This window comes from Oncorhynchus mykiss, chromosome 8, assembly GCF_057628025.1.
Source record: "Oncorhynchus mykiss isolate SJ-2025 chromosome 8, ASM5762802v1, whole genome shotgun sequence".
Taxonomy (NCBI): Eukaryota; Metazoa; Chordata; class Actinopteri; order Salmoniformes; family Salmonidae; genus Oncorhynchus; species Oncorhynchus mykiss.
In genome coordinates, this window is record NC_143029.1 from 29,547,240 (window position 1) to 29,562,865 (window position 15,626).

Genomic DNA, 15,626 nt, shown 5'->3' on the forward strand with positions numbered 1-15,626 from the left:
AGTTGCACACAGAGTTAAAAAAATGTTTTTATATCAACCAGGGGTACTAGGACTGGGTACTTGAGGGGTGGGTACTTGAGAAGATTCATGAGACCATAGGCCTACTGGTAAAATGCAAATGAGGGGGTACTTTAGGAGTACTCCAGGCAGAGCAAAATTCAATTGGTGGTACAGTAACGGGAAAAGGTTGGGAACCACTGCCTTAGACCAATCGTCATACAGTACATACAACGCTAGACTTTCTACATGGTCCTTGCAATCCGACATCCTTGGGACGTACAACTCTGACGTCACCCCATAGAAGTAGAAATGTAAAATCATTAAGGTTAGGTAATTGTTATGGCTAGGGTAGGGTAGGGATGTCTCAAGGATTCCGGGTAGCACTAACCCTTTCTTCACGTCTTTCTCTATGATCCATTTCAAATATTATCCTTATGGCCACTGACAATACTTGTATAACCAATTAGGTTCAGTAATGTTGGGTAGTCGAGGGATTTTAGAAGAATGTCTAAAGGCTCATATGAAATAAGTAGACAACATAATAGGCACAATATTTTGTTTCAAATCAGCATAAGATTAAATTGAATACACAAACTGACGTGTCAATTTTGTCGAATTTCCTGGGCCACTTTTATGGATGTGCACTGTTAAATTTACTGTATGCTTCCCAGTAGAAGCAGGTTTTTTTCCCGGATTTTCCTGCACCATTTCTTTCTTGAGGCAAATCGAAGTTCAGTCGCCGAAGTCTACACCCCTTTGCCGGGGATTGGTCAGCAATATGTAGTGTTTGTTGTCATTCCACTAGAGATTACTAGTTTTCATGCAAATGTTTTCACTTGAGAAATACTGCATCAAACATAGTTAGACGCAAAATGGCAAGACTAAAGACCTCTACAAACACATTAAAATGAATGGCAAATGTCTTGATTTATCTTAGATTCATTCTGACTATTTTAAGGAAGTGTTTCTTTATGTGTTGTTGGAATGGTGTTGCAAGAGGGACAAACAGTAATATTGCCACTTTTTTTCTAGTTTTTCAACCAAAGGCCTTTTTAATGGAGTATGTGAGGCACAGACGTTCGCTTCGCCTAGTTGAGTTCTGCTAGGTGCAATCTTAACCTCGTTTGCGGACGCCTTTATGCTAATAAAAAAAAGGTGTTAATAATGTTCTTTATTACTGTCAGGAGCATCCCACACAAGCTCTCTCTTGCTTTACAGACAATTTATGCTGGGCTACTCCGCGAAGCGCAAAAAGTATGTTTGGTCTGACTTCTGCGGAGGCCGCATCGCAGTATGGCAAATGCAGAAGTCGGATTGACAATGAAGCGCCTTTTAGTGTCGCCTTTGTTGTCGCACCTCAGTCTTGTCCGTGGTTCTGCTGTCATTGCCCTTTCTGTGTGCTGACAGGCAAAGATGGGACATATGTTGGGGGGTGTAATCACTACTCACACAATAAGAATAGCTTAATATGCATTTTTAAGCAAATACAGTCCTGAACAGAGTAATGGAAACCCCGTTTTTGGAGGATTTACAAATTACACAGTGGTCATTTTCTGATATACTATCTGGTCAGACCCGTTGGGTTGGACAGTGGCCTAGAATGCAGCCTAGTTTCATCACATTTTTCTTATGTTTTGAAATATGTATGTGTTTATTGATGTGTTGAAATAACAACATTGTTTTATTTTGTTCACTGTTGAATTTCTTGATACTTTTGTAAAGGTCTGATGATGGCTCCATTCCGTCTCCTATATTTAGGCTATGTAGCCTGGCCCTGAGTTAAAATAGTTTATTTACCTATTACTTGGCTGATAAATATTTCTACCTTAATGTTCAATCTCTTCCTTCATTTCCATCCAAGCTAGTTGTGTTTAATTTTAGATTCAGTAAGCCTCAAATGTTTCCCAAACAGAGCGGGTATTGTGTCAGATGTCTGTGGACCCGTGGTGCAATCTGTTTATTCAGTGTGGCTTTTGTTCATGTTTTCCCCAGTTCAAGCGACGGCCTGTCGATCAAGATCCATGTGTCCGCCCACTTCACCCTTCCCTCTGCTGCATCTGGCTGCCTGGCAGCAGTGCCTCGAATACAGTCTGTATCCAGGGAAGCTGAGAGAGCTGCGCCTTTAATTCGTTTATTCACGAAGAGCACATGAACCCTCGGCTAAAAAAGCTGATTCTGTAAAGGTAAGACAAAGGAATAGAAATATGAATTAAGTAATGTGTGTTGAGTGTAACCAGTTAATGGTATTTTTTTTAACATGTATTTTTATAAATAAAATACCGTTCGAATGTGTTACAAATGCGCGGTCGATTTCGAACGCAAGTGCTCAATGCGGAAGTTCACGAGCGGTATTTCTCGCTCAACGTTCCACAGATATGTGTTACATTGTTACCTCTTGTCGCCAGTAGCCTGGTAATCAGCACTTTGATGTGCTTCATCCAGACGTGGTCTAGCGGGATACATCTTAACTGGTGTTTAACGAGCGAAGTTAACAAAAGTAGCTGGTACATTCAAAATGGCTTCCTCTCTGTCGCTTCCCATTCCCTCTTAAGTTCCTATGTTTGCTTCTGAAAAGTAAGTTAAGGGGACAACACACAAACCATTATTAAGTATACTGTCGTGTTGGACCAGGTTTTGTTGTTTCATAATATTGCTCAGTTAAGGCGCCCGCATACTAGCTTAAGCGTGCTTATAGCACAACTCAGCTAGGTGTCACGAACGTCTGTACCTCGTATACTCTCTTAAAATACCTTTGCTTGACAAATATTACATTGTTTGCCTCTTGAGACGCCGTAGCAACAACATAACCAGCCACCTCCTCAAACTAGTAAAAATTAACTAGTAAAAATTAATTGAAGACAAAATCAAGAAATCTGTAATTCATTTTGACCTTTTTTTTAAGGGTCTTAAGGCTTCTTTCTGCATGCTTCGGTTTGGCTGGCGCCTAGTCAAACAGAAACGAGTGTGCTTGCATACTCCCTTAAGACTTTTGCTTGAAAAATGAGAAAAGCAGCAATAATACTGTTTATCCATCTTGGAACGCTGTATGTAGCCAGTATTCGCTTCCTCAAAATAGTCAGAATTCATCTAAGATAACCTTAAATATGTATGACCGATTTGTTGAGTTATGCCAAGGAGATCTTAGTTGCTCAATTTTACATCTAACCAGTTGCAGTGCATGGGTAAAATCACTGGAGAAGCCCCCCCCAAAAGCCATATAAAAACTTACACTGTTTGTTTAATTGCAGTGTTTGCTGTTAATTCATATGCCTTGTGAATGTGATATATATTAGGCCTAAAGGCAGTGACCATAAGACAGTGGCAGAATAAATTCAACCACACCTTTGTTTAATAACAAAACCGGATAACCTATGTCCGGTGAAGTCGACCACACATATTTCATGTAACAGTCGGTTACATTAACTCGCTTAACAATACTGTAGGTAATGTTTCCAAAATTTTTGGACCACTAAACTACTGATTTAGAACCTCGGTGTTACCACAAGTCACAAAGAAAACAGGAGCTGCCTCCACTATTCCAGCACCATTTCAACTTCAACATCATCAAATCACCTCTGCTTAGTCTAATGCAGTGACAACTAAAAGATACCAAAAAACGATTTAGTCCAATCAACATCAGCTAAATATGATGTGGCTGTCCATAGTTCTGATTTCTGTTTGCGCACGCGTCTGTGCATTGTGCAAGTAGAAAAACATGTTGACTCACCCTACTTGTAGAGAAACGCCAATGTCGTCCTCTCATGTTGATGAAACGGTATATCACTGTCATACAGTACACGCTTGTATTTTTTGTTGTCCTAGGCAAGCCTTCTACATCTAGCTACTGTACATATTGAACTTCCATCCTCTCAGGCCAGGTGCACAACAATGTATGAATTAAAGGTTGGATCACAATCGCCATTATAATCATTGGCGAGTACGGAGTATTAAGTAAAACCACAAGTCCAAATCCCTATAAAGGTTAAATAATAATAAAAACCATTAAAAAAATCTCAATCCATGGCTAATTTAGGGAAGGGTCAATTTTAGCTAGCTAGCCCCCGGAGGACAACAACACAATGAGATGCAACAATTCAAGTTGTTTCTGTTAATGACGTATGCTCAAAGGGATTTGATAGGAAAGAAGCCAAATCCAAGCTGGCTTCCCTTGACACTTAATATTTTTCGCCAGGACCATTCACAGTTGAGCTTGCATAGTTTAGCTCAACGCTGATTGGCTAATCTGTTTCGCTCATTCGGATGCTTTCTCCTGTGCGAATTGAAGGAAAATTATGAAACTCAGAGAGACGAAAGATAAATAATTTGATGTTATATTTCTGAGGGGGGGGGGTACATTTTTAGGGGAAGCCTGGCTTCCATTGGCATCAATGAATACATGCCACTGCATCTAACTAAGATGTTTAATGCAGTATTTCTCATCTATCGAGAAAAGACAAACACTTAATTGAATAATCCCTACTGTTGACCAATGACCGACGAAAGGGTGTAGACTTCAGCTACCGAAGTTCAGCTTGCCTGGAGAATTGTTTTTTGTGCACGAACAGCCAAAAAACCCTTGCCGAAGAACAAAACTAACAAAATGTCATAATCCAGTGCATTCGGAAAGTACGTTACAGCCTTATTCTAAAATATTACGTTACAGCCTTATTCTAAAATGGATTAAATAAAATTTTAAAAAATCCTCAATCTACACACAATACCCTATGACAAAGCAAAAACAGTTTTTTAGAAAAGTTTGCAAATGTATTAAAAATAAAAAACATACCTTATTTATATAAGTATTCACACCCTTTGCTATGAGACTCGAAATTGAGCTCAGATGAATCCTGTTTCCATTGATCTACTAACTTGATTGGAGTCTACCTGTGGTAAATTTAATTGATTGGACATTATTTGGAAAGGCACACACCTGTCTATATAAGGTCCCAAGGTTGACCAGTGCATGTCAGAGCAAAAACCAAGCCATGGGGTTGAAGGAATGGTCCGTAGAGCTCCGAGACAGGATTGAGTCGAGGCACAGATCTGGTGAAGGGTACCAAAACATGTCTGCAGCATTGAAGGTCCCCAAGAACATAGTGGCCTTCATCATTCTTAAATGGAATAAGTTTTGAACCGCCAAGACTCTTCCTAGACCTGGCCCCTGGTCAAACTGAGCAATCGGGGGAGAAGGGCCTTGGTCAGGGAGTACCTAAGGACTCTGATGGTCTGATGAAACTAAGATTGAACTCTTTGGCCTGAATGCCAAACGTCACATATGGAGGAAACCTGGCACCAACCCTACGGTGAAGCATGGTGGTTGCAGCACCATGCTGGGGGAATGTTTTTCGGCAGGGACTGGGAGGCTAGTCAGGATTGAGCGAAAGATGAATTAAGCAAAGTAAAGCGAGATCCTTGATGATAACCTGCTCCAGACCTCAGACTGGGGCGAAAGTTCAACTTCCAAGTAGAACAACGACCCTAAGCACACATCCAAGACAGCGCAGGAGTGGCTTCGGGACAAGTCTCTGAATGTCCTTGAGTGACCAAGCCAGTGCCTGGACTTGAACCCAGAGAGACCTGAAAATAGCTGTGCAGGGACACTCCCCATCCAACCTGACAGAGCTTGAGAGCATCTGCAGAGAAGAATGGGGAAAAACTCACCAAATACAGGTGTGGCAAGCTTGTAGTGTGATACCCAAGAAGACTTTAGGCTGTAATTGCTGCCGAATGTGCTTCAACAAAGTACTGAGTAAATGGTCTGAATACTTATGTAAATGTGATATTTCTGGGGATTTAAACAAATATAAATTTACTAACATGTCTAAAAAAGTGTTTTTATGTCATAGGTTATTGTGGGTAGATTGATGGAAAAAATATTCAAGCCATTTTAGAATGAGACAAGGTCTTAATACTTTCCTAATGCACTCTGATGGGAAGCATGCGGGCAATTAAACATTTTACTAACGTTTTTGTGCAGTATTTCTCAAGTGAAAAAAAAAATGCATAAACTAAAAACTAGTAGTCTCTCGTTGAATGACAAACAATTCAAAAATCCCGTCCTTAGTTCCCACTCCTGCTAGGAGTAGTACTGTTGACCAATAACCGACGAAGGGGCGTAGAATTCGGCTACAGAAGTTCAAACTGCAGCAATAATTTGTGTGCACGAACACCAAAACGAAGAAAACTGTCATATATATATATATATGCAAACTGTTTAGACAGGGAAGCATGCGACATTTACCCCGCTTCTAGTCTCACGTCGATTCATTTTTTTTTTTTACTGCTATTTTACTATGTTCGCGTTCCCCTGTTCAAACATTGCGTCCATCAACCACGGGTTGTGTGCCATATTATCGACTGACAGATTGCTATAACATATGTGGTTAGCTGATAAGTCAAATACCGATCCAGGCGTTGTACGATCTGGCAGGCGTCAGCAACGCCTGGGCAGAGGAATGCGCTGATTGTAGCCAGAGTAGGTAGGTAGGCCTATTCCGATGAATCAGCATTGTGACTGTAAGTAAGGTGGGGGGAAGGGAGAAGTAACTTTAGCTGGGTTGATCTTCCACAGGAGGGAGGCATGTTTGTTTGTGCTATCTGGGGTCCTTGGGACATCTCTACCCTAAACCATAACCCAACCCACAATAACCCGTTTACATTTCAATGGGATGATGCCAGAGTTGGACGTCACAAGGATCCCGGATAGCAAGTACCATTTTGATAGAAATATCGGTATTTGTATGCGTCAGACACTGTATGTTATTCACCACTCTGCCAATGTAACGGGCCTGGAGGATGGCATGCTGGAATTGATTTTTTTTTTTACTTTTCAAGACAACTGAAGATACTGGGTTTAATTTGTGCAAGTGTAGGCCGTCATTTGTAAATAAGAATTAGTTCTTTACTGACTTTCCTAGTTAAATAAAACAAAAAGTTGAATTTACATCCACTCGTGTAGAGGTCAAATTATCATATGGGGCCAGAAGACTAGTTGCTTATTGAAATTTGTTTTTCTATAACTACTACAGTACAAGGTTGATTTCAAACGAATGGTTATACTTATTTATTTTTTAATCGCGATACAAGCAATAATTTTTCAAGCCTATCAATCCTTTATGGCCCTCTTGGAGTTTAATGTCACTGTCAAAGCAAACTCAAGAGGAAACTCTGCTGTCCTAATTTACAATAAACATTTTTACTTAAAAAAAAAACAGTATGTTACAAACAAATTCCAATCCACTTCAGGCAATTTGAAAATCATTCATGGTAATCATGTTTTTGTTGTGATTTGCCATACACGAGGTAGCTGGGAGTTTACTTACCATGGAAAATGCTCATCATTTGCAGACTTCACCATTTCAGAAGTGTGGCAAAAATGGGGTCATATTTGTCAGGTAGGCTGATCTCCCATGCCTTATTTTCAACCGTGACTGACCCCTCTCCCTCAATGTGTTATCCTTATAGCGAACAAGATTTTCTCCTGTGATCTTTGTGACTATCAAACAAATCAGCTCCATCTGCATACAAATTCCACCCTTCAATATGAAAATATTTTTTTTGCATTACAGTGTGTGATTCTTCGTTTTTGCCTGCAACTAACATTTTGTTGGTTTGGTCTACAAAACAATGCATACTGCTCCTTGTCCTTCCATCGTCCTGAAGCTCGAGCAACCTTCAGGTTCTCACCCAATGCAATGTGACACAAACAATTTGCATTGAGGAGGTAAAAGCGGGCGTTGTTATTTGTAGCTGCTCATAGCCTTTTACAGTTCCACAGCACCTGGTCCCAGTAGCCGAGTTCTAGTGTATCACCCTCTCCCCCCTTCTGCACACACACAAGTCACCCAGTGACTTTGTATGTAATGTGCATTGACGTGCTGGTGACTATCATGTGTTCTCCCTGCTCTAGCTGGATGTTTGTCACTTTTAGGCTCCCGCCGCCCTGGTTGGCAGGCCGCCGTGGCTGGAGGCAAGTGTCCAACACTCGTCTCAGCACTGGATGTATGTACAAAGTGCTGTTTAGCCATTAGCCATTTTCAGTGTGTGTGTCTGCCATTTTATCTTTACTCAGCTGAATTTTTTGGGGTTAATATTACAAAATGCTTGCATCAGGAGTGGGATCTCTTTTTCTGTTTAAGGCACTATGTTAGAATTGATAAAGGTCCAATTTCCACTTCTTCATGTTTCGCTTTTCTTGCAAATGGCTCCAGCAAGTCTGTGTTCATATTTGTTTTAGGGATATGTACTTATGATAATGATTTACAAATACTGACATTGGTCGGAATATGCTCTTGATACATTAACTAGGAAGTTTTTTTTTAAATAATCCTGGTTTGAAGTTGATGTCACTCTGTTTTGTCTGTAAACAGAAATGTATTTTTGAATCCCTTTGTCTTAACAGGCATTTACTAAAATGTCATATTGCAAGATGTGCTCAATGGATGTTGGATAATCAACAAAGATCCTATCACTTCAGACAAATGCCTTACTGGCATTGTTCCTCTTTCTTTCTCTCTACTGTAGCACACAAACAAGCTTTGAGTTTGCTTCCCGTTTCAAGACTGGAGAGCTAGAGTGTTCTCCAATCCCGAGAATAATGGTAGCAAACTGTACCATCTTATCAGTGTGGCGATCTAAGTTGGATGTTCCACTCAGCAGGCACCTTGCAGGTCTGTCTGAAAAGACCTGAAGGAGAGTTAAGAACCGAAGCAGTTTTTCAGTAACATGCGGAAGCAATGAGAAAAAGAGGAAGCCGCTCCATATATATGCCTGTGCATCGCCGTAGGAAAGGTAGAGAAAAGTAAATGAACACACAAGTACATTATTCATAATATCTTAGATTTTCAGGTGCACTCAAGTTGAACATTTCAATTCTAGCATTAGCAAATTGTCAAAACCTTTTGAAATCCTAATCCTGATATTCTAGTGTGTTTTATTAAGAAATCTTATTACTGTAAGTAAATAGGACGTGCACTTTTGGCATCTTTACCAAACAATATAAAACACTGAAATAACTAAGCATAACTTGCAAAACAACTGAATGGAAAAGGTTACTTCTTAAAAAGCTTTATATGTTCTAACCAAAGTGCTACTTGGCTCCCTCTACAGGGCTAACATGTACTCCAAAGGCACCAAACGCAAGTTCTCTGATGGTGTGGACAACAAGGCGGTGGCGGCATCCTATAGCCTGCAGCGCCAGTCCCTGCTGGACATGTCCCTGCTCAAGCTGCAGCTGTGCCACATGCTGGCGGAGCCCAACCTGTGTCGCTCGGTGCTCATCGCCAACACGGTGCGCCAGATCCAGGAGGAGATGGCCCACGACGGCAGCTGGCAGGTGGTCACAGAGGCCTTAGGTGGCTCTGGCCATGGCCCATCTGACCGCTTGGTGGACACCGAGGTTCTGTGCCAGTCGCTGGAGCAGCAGGACGGTGGGCCTAGGCTATACTCAGTGATGGGCTACGACGGCTGCCGTGAGGAGGAAGTGGTGACGGACAAGGCACTGTGTTCTGTGGTGGTTGGCGACAGGTCCCCGGCCCTCCTGTTGGGGACCATTGGCCACTGCTGGGACAGGGGGGAACTGAGAGTGGAGGATGGGGTCAGCAAAGACTCAGGTACGGGGGACGAGGAGGGGACGAGGTCTGGGGAGGGGGCTAAAATGGCAACGGGGCAGGTGTTTGGGACTTTTGAGATCAAGAACGGTGCCCCCGGGTCAGACCCGGCACTAGAGGAGCTGTTCTCTGACGTTGATGCCTCATATTATGATTTGGACACCATGCTGACAGGCATGCAGAGTGCCCCCAAGATGGGGCCTTACGACTTTCTGGACAGCTTGGCCTCCTCACACGGCTCTGTGTCCAACTCCAGCTGTAGAGCCGATCTCAATGAACTTGACCACATTATGGAGATCATTGTGGGCTCATAGCTTACAGACTTAAAACTCCAATACTGTTTCATTGATCTTGTGCCACTGCCTTTTTGTCTTGTATGTGCGGACATACAGTATTTACACACTTTCCTCTATGGAAACTGAGTGAAATCCATCTCCGTGCAATGAAATGTTCATCTGAAAAGGTTCACGCTTTCAAGTTCACCATCCTTTTTCTTATGTATACTTTCTTTATGTTTGTATTTGAGTGTGTTCTCTCTTCTGTTTTTTTATGTTGTTTCTGGTTTAATTTATTGTACTTATTACACTACATCAATTCAGAGCAGCACAACATATTTACATGAACTATACATATTTTCTTTATAAATATATATAAGAAAAATATTGTTAAAACGTTTCTGTATAAATATACACATATATATTTTTTTACTAAAGAGACAGTCTGGGAATTGTTCTTTTTTTTTTCTATATTTCTATATCCAGAACAATTGCACAAAAGCTCTAATTTACCTGTTGTCTTCCAAAGGTTTAACTTTGGTTGTGTCTTTGAGCTACAAGAGTAAAGATGCATTGTCGAAAACATGAATTGCGTTCAGTATGCTCACAATGTGACGCCTTGTCTTGGTCTATGGTTTGGTTCTACAGTATATGCACCATGTACAGTATTCCTTATGAACACATTGCCTTCTTGAGCCATACAGTTTGTTTTTGCACCACAGCTAGCTTAACCTCACAGCCTAGCATGTGGTGCCATTTGTTTTCTATTAGAAATAACATATGTTCTTATATTTGTCTCATTACAAATGAAGAATTGTAATGGGTATATTTCTCATGTTATGTTAGGACTTTTAGCCTATTTTATTTATTAAGTGTAAACATATGGTGGCGTTAAACCTTGGTAATACTTAAGGTTGTAGAAGCTTTTCAGCTTTCTGACATGAATTGATATTTTGAAATCGTAATGAGTTTCCGGACTTTCATGCATACTTTTAGTGAAGTAATTACTTTCTTATTCAAAACAAACTGAGAACATGTAAAGAATTGTGCTATTCAGCTGACCTATTCCAACAATTTTTTATTTTTTTTAATCGCGTTCAAAGCCTGCACTCAGGCACAAGTTAATATTGTGAGAATACAACTGATTGCTGATTAAACAGACATGAGGTGGGAGATCTCACATTTCTTTTTGATAAATAAGTACTGTACATTTGACATTTGTGACCATGAGCTAGAGTAAATTTAGCTTTTTTTAAATACAAGTAAACTGTAGCAGTTTTTACAATTTTTAATAAAGGTTACAACATTATCGTAATATGAATGAATTGTGTAGTTCTGTTTTCTGAGGACATATGAAGTATTAAATGATGTCGGATTGTCATTCCAAATTAGTGTCGTAAATAAAACACTCACATCTCTGATTCAAAGTACAGTGGGGCAAAAAAGTATTTAGTCAGCCACCAATTGTGCAAGTTCTCCCACTTAAAAAGATGAGAGAGGCCTGTAATTTTCATCATAGGTACACTTCAACTATGACAGACAAAATGAGAAGAAAAAAATCCAGAAAATCACATTGTATGATTTTTTATGAATTGATTTGCAAATTATGGTGGAAAATAAGTATTTGGTCAATAATAATAACAAATAACAAAATAATAACAAAAGTTTATCTCAATACTTTGTTATATACCCTTATATATCTTATATATCTCAATACTTTGTTATATACCCTTTGTTGGCAATGACAGAGGTCAAACGGTTTCTGTAAGTCTTCACAAGGTTTTCACACACTGTTGCTGGTATTTTGGCCCATTCCTCCATGCAGATCTCCTCTAGAGCAGTGATATTTTGGGGCTGTTGCTGGGCAACACGGACTTTCAACTCCCTCCAAAGATTTTCTATGGGGTTGAGATCTGGAGTATGGCTAGGCCACTCCAGGACCTTGAACTGCTTCTTACAAAGCCACTCCTTCGTTGCCCGGGCGGTGTGTTTGGGATCATTGTCATGCTGAAAGACCCAGCCACGTTTCATCTTCAATGCCCTTGCTTATGGAAGGAGGTTTTCACTCAAAATCTCACGATCCATGGCCCCATTCATTCTTTCCTTTACACGGATCAGTCGTCCTGGTCCCTTTGCAGAAAAACAGTCCTAAAGCATGATGTTTCCACCCCCATGCTTCACAGTAGGTATGGTGTTCTTTGGATGCAACTCAGCATTCTTTGTCCTCCAAACACGACGAGTTGAGTTTTTACCAAAAAGTTATATTTTGGTTTCACCTGACCATATGACATTCTCCCAATCTTCTTCTGGATCATCCAAATGCTCTCTAGCAAACTTCAGACGGGCCTGGACATGTACTGGCTTAAGCAGGGGGACATGTCTGGCACTGCAAGATTTGAGTCCCTGGCGGCGTAGTGTGTTACTGATGGTAGGCTTTGTTACTTTGGTCCCAGCTCTCTGCAGGTCATTCACTAGGTCCCCCGTGTGGTTCTCTGATTTTTGCTCACCGTTCTTGTGATCATTTTGACCCCACGGGGTGAGATCTTGCGTGGAGCCCCAGATCGAGGGAGATTATCAGTGGTCTTGTATGTCTTCCATTTCCTAATAATTGCTCCCACAGTTGATTTCTTCAAACCATGCTGCTTACCTATTGCAGATTCAGTCTTCCCAGCCTGGAGCAGGTCTAAAATGTTGTTTCTGGTGTCCTTTGACAGCTCTTTGGTCTTGGCCATAGTGGAGTTTAGAGTGTGACTGTTTGAGGTTGTGGACAGGTGTCTTTTATACTGATAACAAGTTCAAACAGGTGCCATTAATACAGGTAACGAGTGGAGGACAGAGGAGTCTCTTAAAGAAGAAGTTACAGTTCTGTGTGAGCCAGAAATCTTGCTTGTTTGTACACTGCTCAAAAAAATAAAGGGAACACTAAAATAACACATCCTAGATCTGAATGAATGAAATATTCTTATTAAATACTTTTTTCTTTACATAGTTGAATGTGCTGACAACAAAATCACACAAAAATTATCAATGGAAATCAAATTTATCAACCCATGGAGGTCTGGATTTGGAGTCACACTCAATTAAAGTGGAAAACCACTACAGGCTGATCCAACTTTGATGTAATGTCCTTAAAACAAGTCAAAATGAGGCTCAGTAGTGTGTGTGTGGCCTCCACGTGCCTGTATGACCTCCCTACAACGCCTGGGCATGCTCCTGATGAGGTGGCGGATGGTCTCCTGAGGGATCTCCTCCAAGACCTGGACTAAAGCATCCTCTAAATCCTGGACAGTCTGATGGAGCGAGACATGATGTCCCAGATGTGCTCAATTGGATTCAGGTCTGGGGAACGGGCGGGCCAGTCCATAGCATCAATGCCTTCCTCTTGCAGGAACTGCTGACACATTCCAGCCACATGAGGTCTAGCATTGTCTTGCATTAGGAGGAACCCAGGGCCAACCGCACCAGCATATGGTCTCACAAGGGGTCTGAGGATCTCATCTCGGTACCTAATGGCAGTCAGGCTACCTCTGGCGAGCACATGGAGGGCTGTGCGGCCCCCCAAAGAAATGCCACCCCACACCATGACTGACCCACCGCCAAACCTCATGCTGGAGGATGTTGCAGGCAGCAGAACGTTCTCCACTGCGTCTCCAGACTGTCATGTCTGTCACATATGCTCAGTGTGAACCTGCTTTCATCTGAGAAGAGCACAGGGCGCCAGTGGCGAATTTGGTGTTCTCTGGCAAATGACAAACGTCTTGCATGGTGTTGGGCTGTAAGCACAACCCCCACCTGTGGACATCGGGCCCTCATACCACCCTCATGGAGTCTATTTCTGACCGTTTGAGCAGACACATGCACATTTGTGGCCTGCTGGAGGTCATTTTGCAGGGCTCTGGCAGTGCTCCTCCTTGCACAAAGGCGGAGGTAGCGGTCCTGCTGCTGGGTTGTTGCCCTCCTACGGCCTCCTCCACGTCTCCTGATGTACTGGCCTGTCTCCTGGTAGCGCTCTGGACACTACGCTGACAGACACAGCAAACCTTCTTGCCACAGCTTGCATTGATGTGCCACCCTGGATGAGCTGCACTACCTGAGCCACTTGTGTGGATTGTAGACTCCGTCTCATGCTACCACTAGAGTGAAAGCACCGGCAGCATTCAAAAGTGACCAAAACATCAGCCAGGAAGCATAGGAACTGAGAAGTGGTCTGTGGTTATCACCTGCAGAACCACTCCTTTATTGGGGGATGTCTTGCTAATTGCCTATAATTTCCACCTGTTGTCTATTCCATTTGCACAACAGCATGTGAAATTAATTGTCAATCAGTGTTGCTTCCTAAGTGGACAGTTTGATTTCACAGAAGTGTGATTGACTTGGAGTTACATTGTGTTGTTTAAGTGTTCCCTTTATTTTTTTGAGCAGTGTAGGTGACCAAATACTTATTTTCCACCATAATTTTCAAATAAATTCATTGAAAATCCTACAATGTGATTTTCTGGAATTGTTTTTCTCATTTTGTCTGAAGTGTACCTATGATGAAAATTACAGGCCTCTCTCATCTTTTTAAGTGGGAGAACTTGCACAATTGGTGGCTGACTAAATACTTTTTTGCCCCACTGTATGTTAAAGAGAAAGCTATAGAGTGAAAATAGTGCAATTAAGCTAAAACTACTTTGACTCAATCAAAACATAGCTGCTAGACCTAAATGTGTAATCTGTAAGATTTCCTGCTGATGTACCCATAGATCTTTAAAGAATATGACTTCAAAGACACTGCAGTGAATTCAGGGAAGCCCTAACCGACTGAATCCCGGTCCAATGTCAACCCGATACCTTAGCCATTATGCTAAGTTCCTGATTAAGGTTGCTCATCTGAAGCCATTCAGCAAATGTGTGGGGTAAACCCTTTTACACCGTTAAACCAGTAGATCTGAACCTCTAAAAGTTGCTACAATCAAATAGTCACCTCCAAAATTATTGGCACAATTGCTAAAGATGGGCAAAAAAATACTATAAAATAGATAATACAAATACTGAGCTATATTGTATGATTTAAAAAAATTAAGTATAATTATTTTACACTAATACAATTGCTCAAAGTGCGTTTTGTAAACAATTGTCTAAAAGATATGCATCAATGATTTGCACCCCTAATGATTCTTATAAATGAATAAAACAAAATAGAATCTGTGTTATGTTTTACTTTTTTAAGTTAATCTAATTTTAAGGAACTGCATTGTGGCCTTTCATGGCTTCCTGTTTCACACCGGGTTATAAAAATCTGGTAAGACGCATGTACAATCCATTTGTCATCCATCACCATTGAGAAAGGCAAAGAACTCACAAATGAAAAGAGACATGGTTGTTGACATTCATAAATCAGGCAATGGGTACAAAAAACTACTGAAGAGCAAATGTACCACTTTTTGGGCAACAATTTAAGAAGTTTAAAAACCACTGGGACAGTGGTAAACTTGCCTGGTAGAGGACGAAAGTGTATCTTGTCTCTACACAAAGTGAGGAAGATGGTTTGGGAGGCAAAGAAAAGACCAAGGGCCACAGTGGGAGAATGACAGAACTTGGTCGTATCTTAGGGTCTACAGTTAGACGCCACCTTCATGCCAATAGGCCATTTGGAAGGGTTGCCATAAAAAAGCCATAATTGAGAGCAACCAACAAATGTAAATGCTATGGGCACTTGGATTGGAACCGGGTGCTGTGGTCAGATGAGATGAAAATATAG

At 41.2% G+C, this 15,626-nt stretch overlaps 1 protein-coding gene across 9 annotated transcripts; it reads left to right on the top strand.

The window, feature by feature from the left end:
• The first annotated feature begins 1,992 nt into the window (after window positions 1–1,992).
• On the top strand, window positions 1,993–11,198 carry cdca4 (cell division cycle associated 4). 9 transcript variants are annotated; one of them, XM_090243115.1, is made up of 4 exons: window positions 2,074–2,183; window positions 7,910–8,001; window positions 8,524–8,790; window positions 9,109–11,198. In XM_090243115.1, the coding sequence occupies exon 4, from the start codon at window positions 9,116–9,118 to the stop codon at window positions 9,920–9,922; it is 807 nt and encodes a 268-aa protein (XP_090099241.1). In that variant the 5' UTR covers window positions 2,074–2,183; window positions 7,910–8,001; window positions 8,524–8,790; window positions 9,109–9,115; the 3' UTR covers window positions 9,923–11,198. The 9 variants fall into 9 exon arrangements, with proteins under 9 accessions (XP_021467917.3, XP_021467920.3, XP_090099241.1 ...); XM_021612239.3 differs by having other exon boundaries at window positions 2,086–2,183; window positions 8,524–8,800; XM_090243116.1 differs by having other exon boundaries at window positions 2,097–2,183; window positions 7,931–8,001.
• The last annotated feature ends 4,428 nt before the right edge of the window (window positions 11,199–15,626 follow it).

What these genes read in the sequence shown, in the direction of transcription:
- cdca4 (XM_021612242.3), top strand. Translation starts at nt 8,736, where the DNA reads ATGAGAAAAAGAGGAAGCCGCTCCATATATATGCCTGTGCATCGCCGT. An exon ending in CGTAGGAAAGGTAGAGAAAA is followed by an intron (nt 8,801 to 9,108) that starts GTAAATGAACAC and finishes CTCCCTCTACAG; the next exon opens with GGCTAACATGTACTCCAAAG.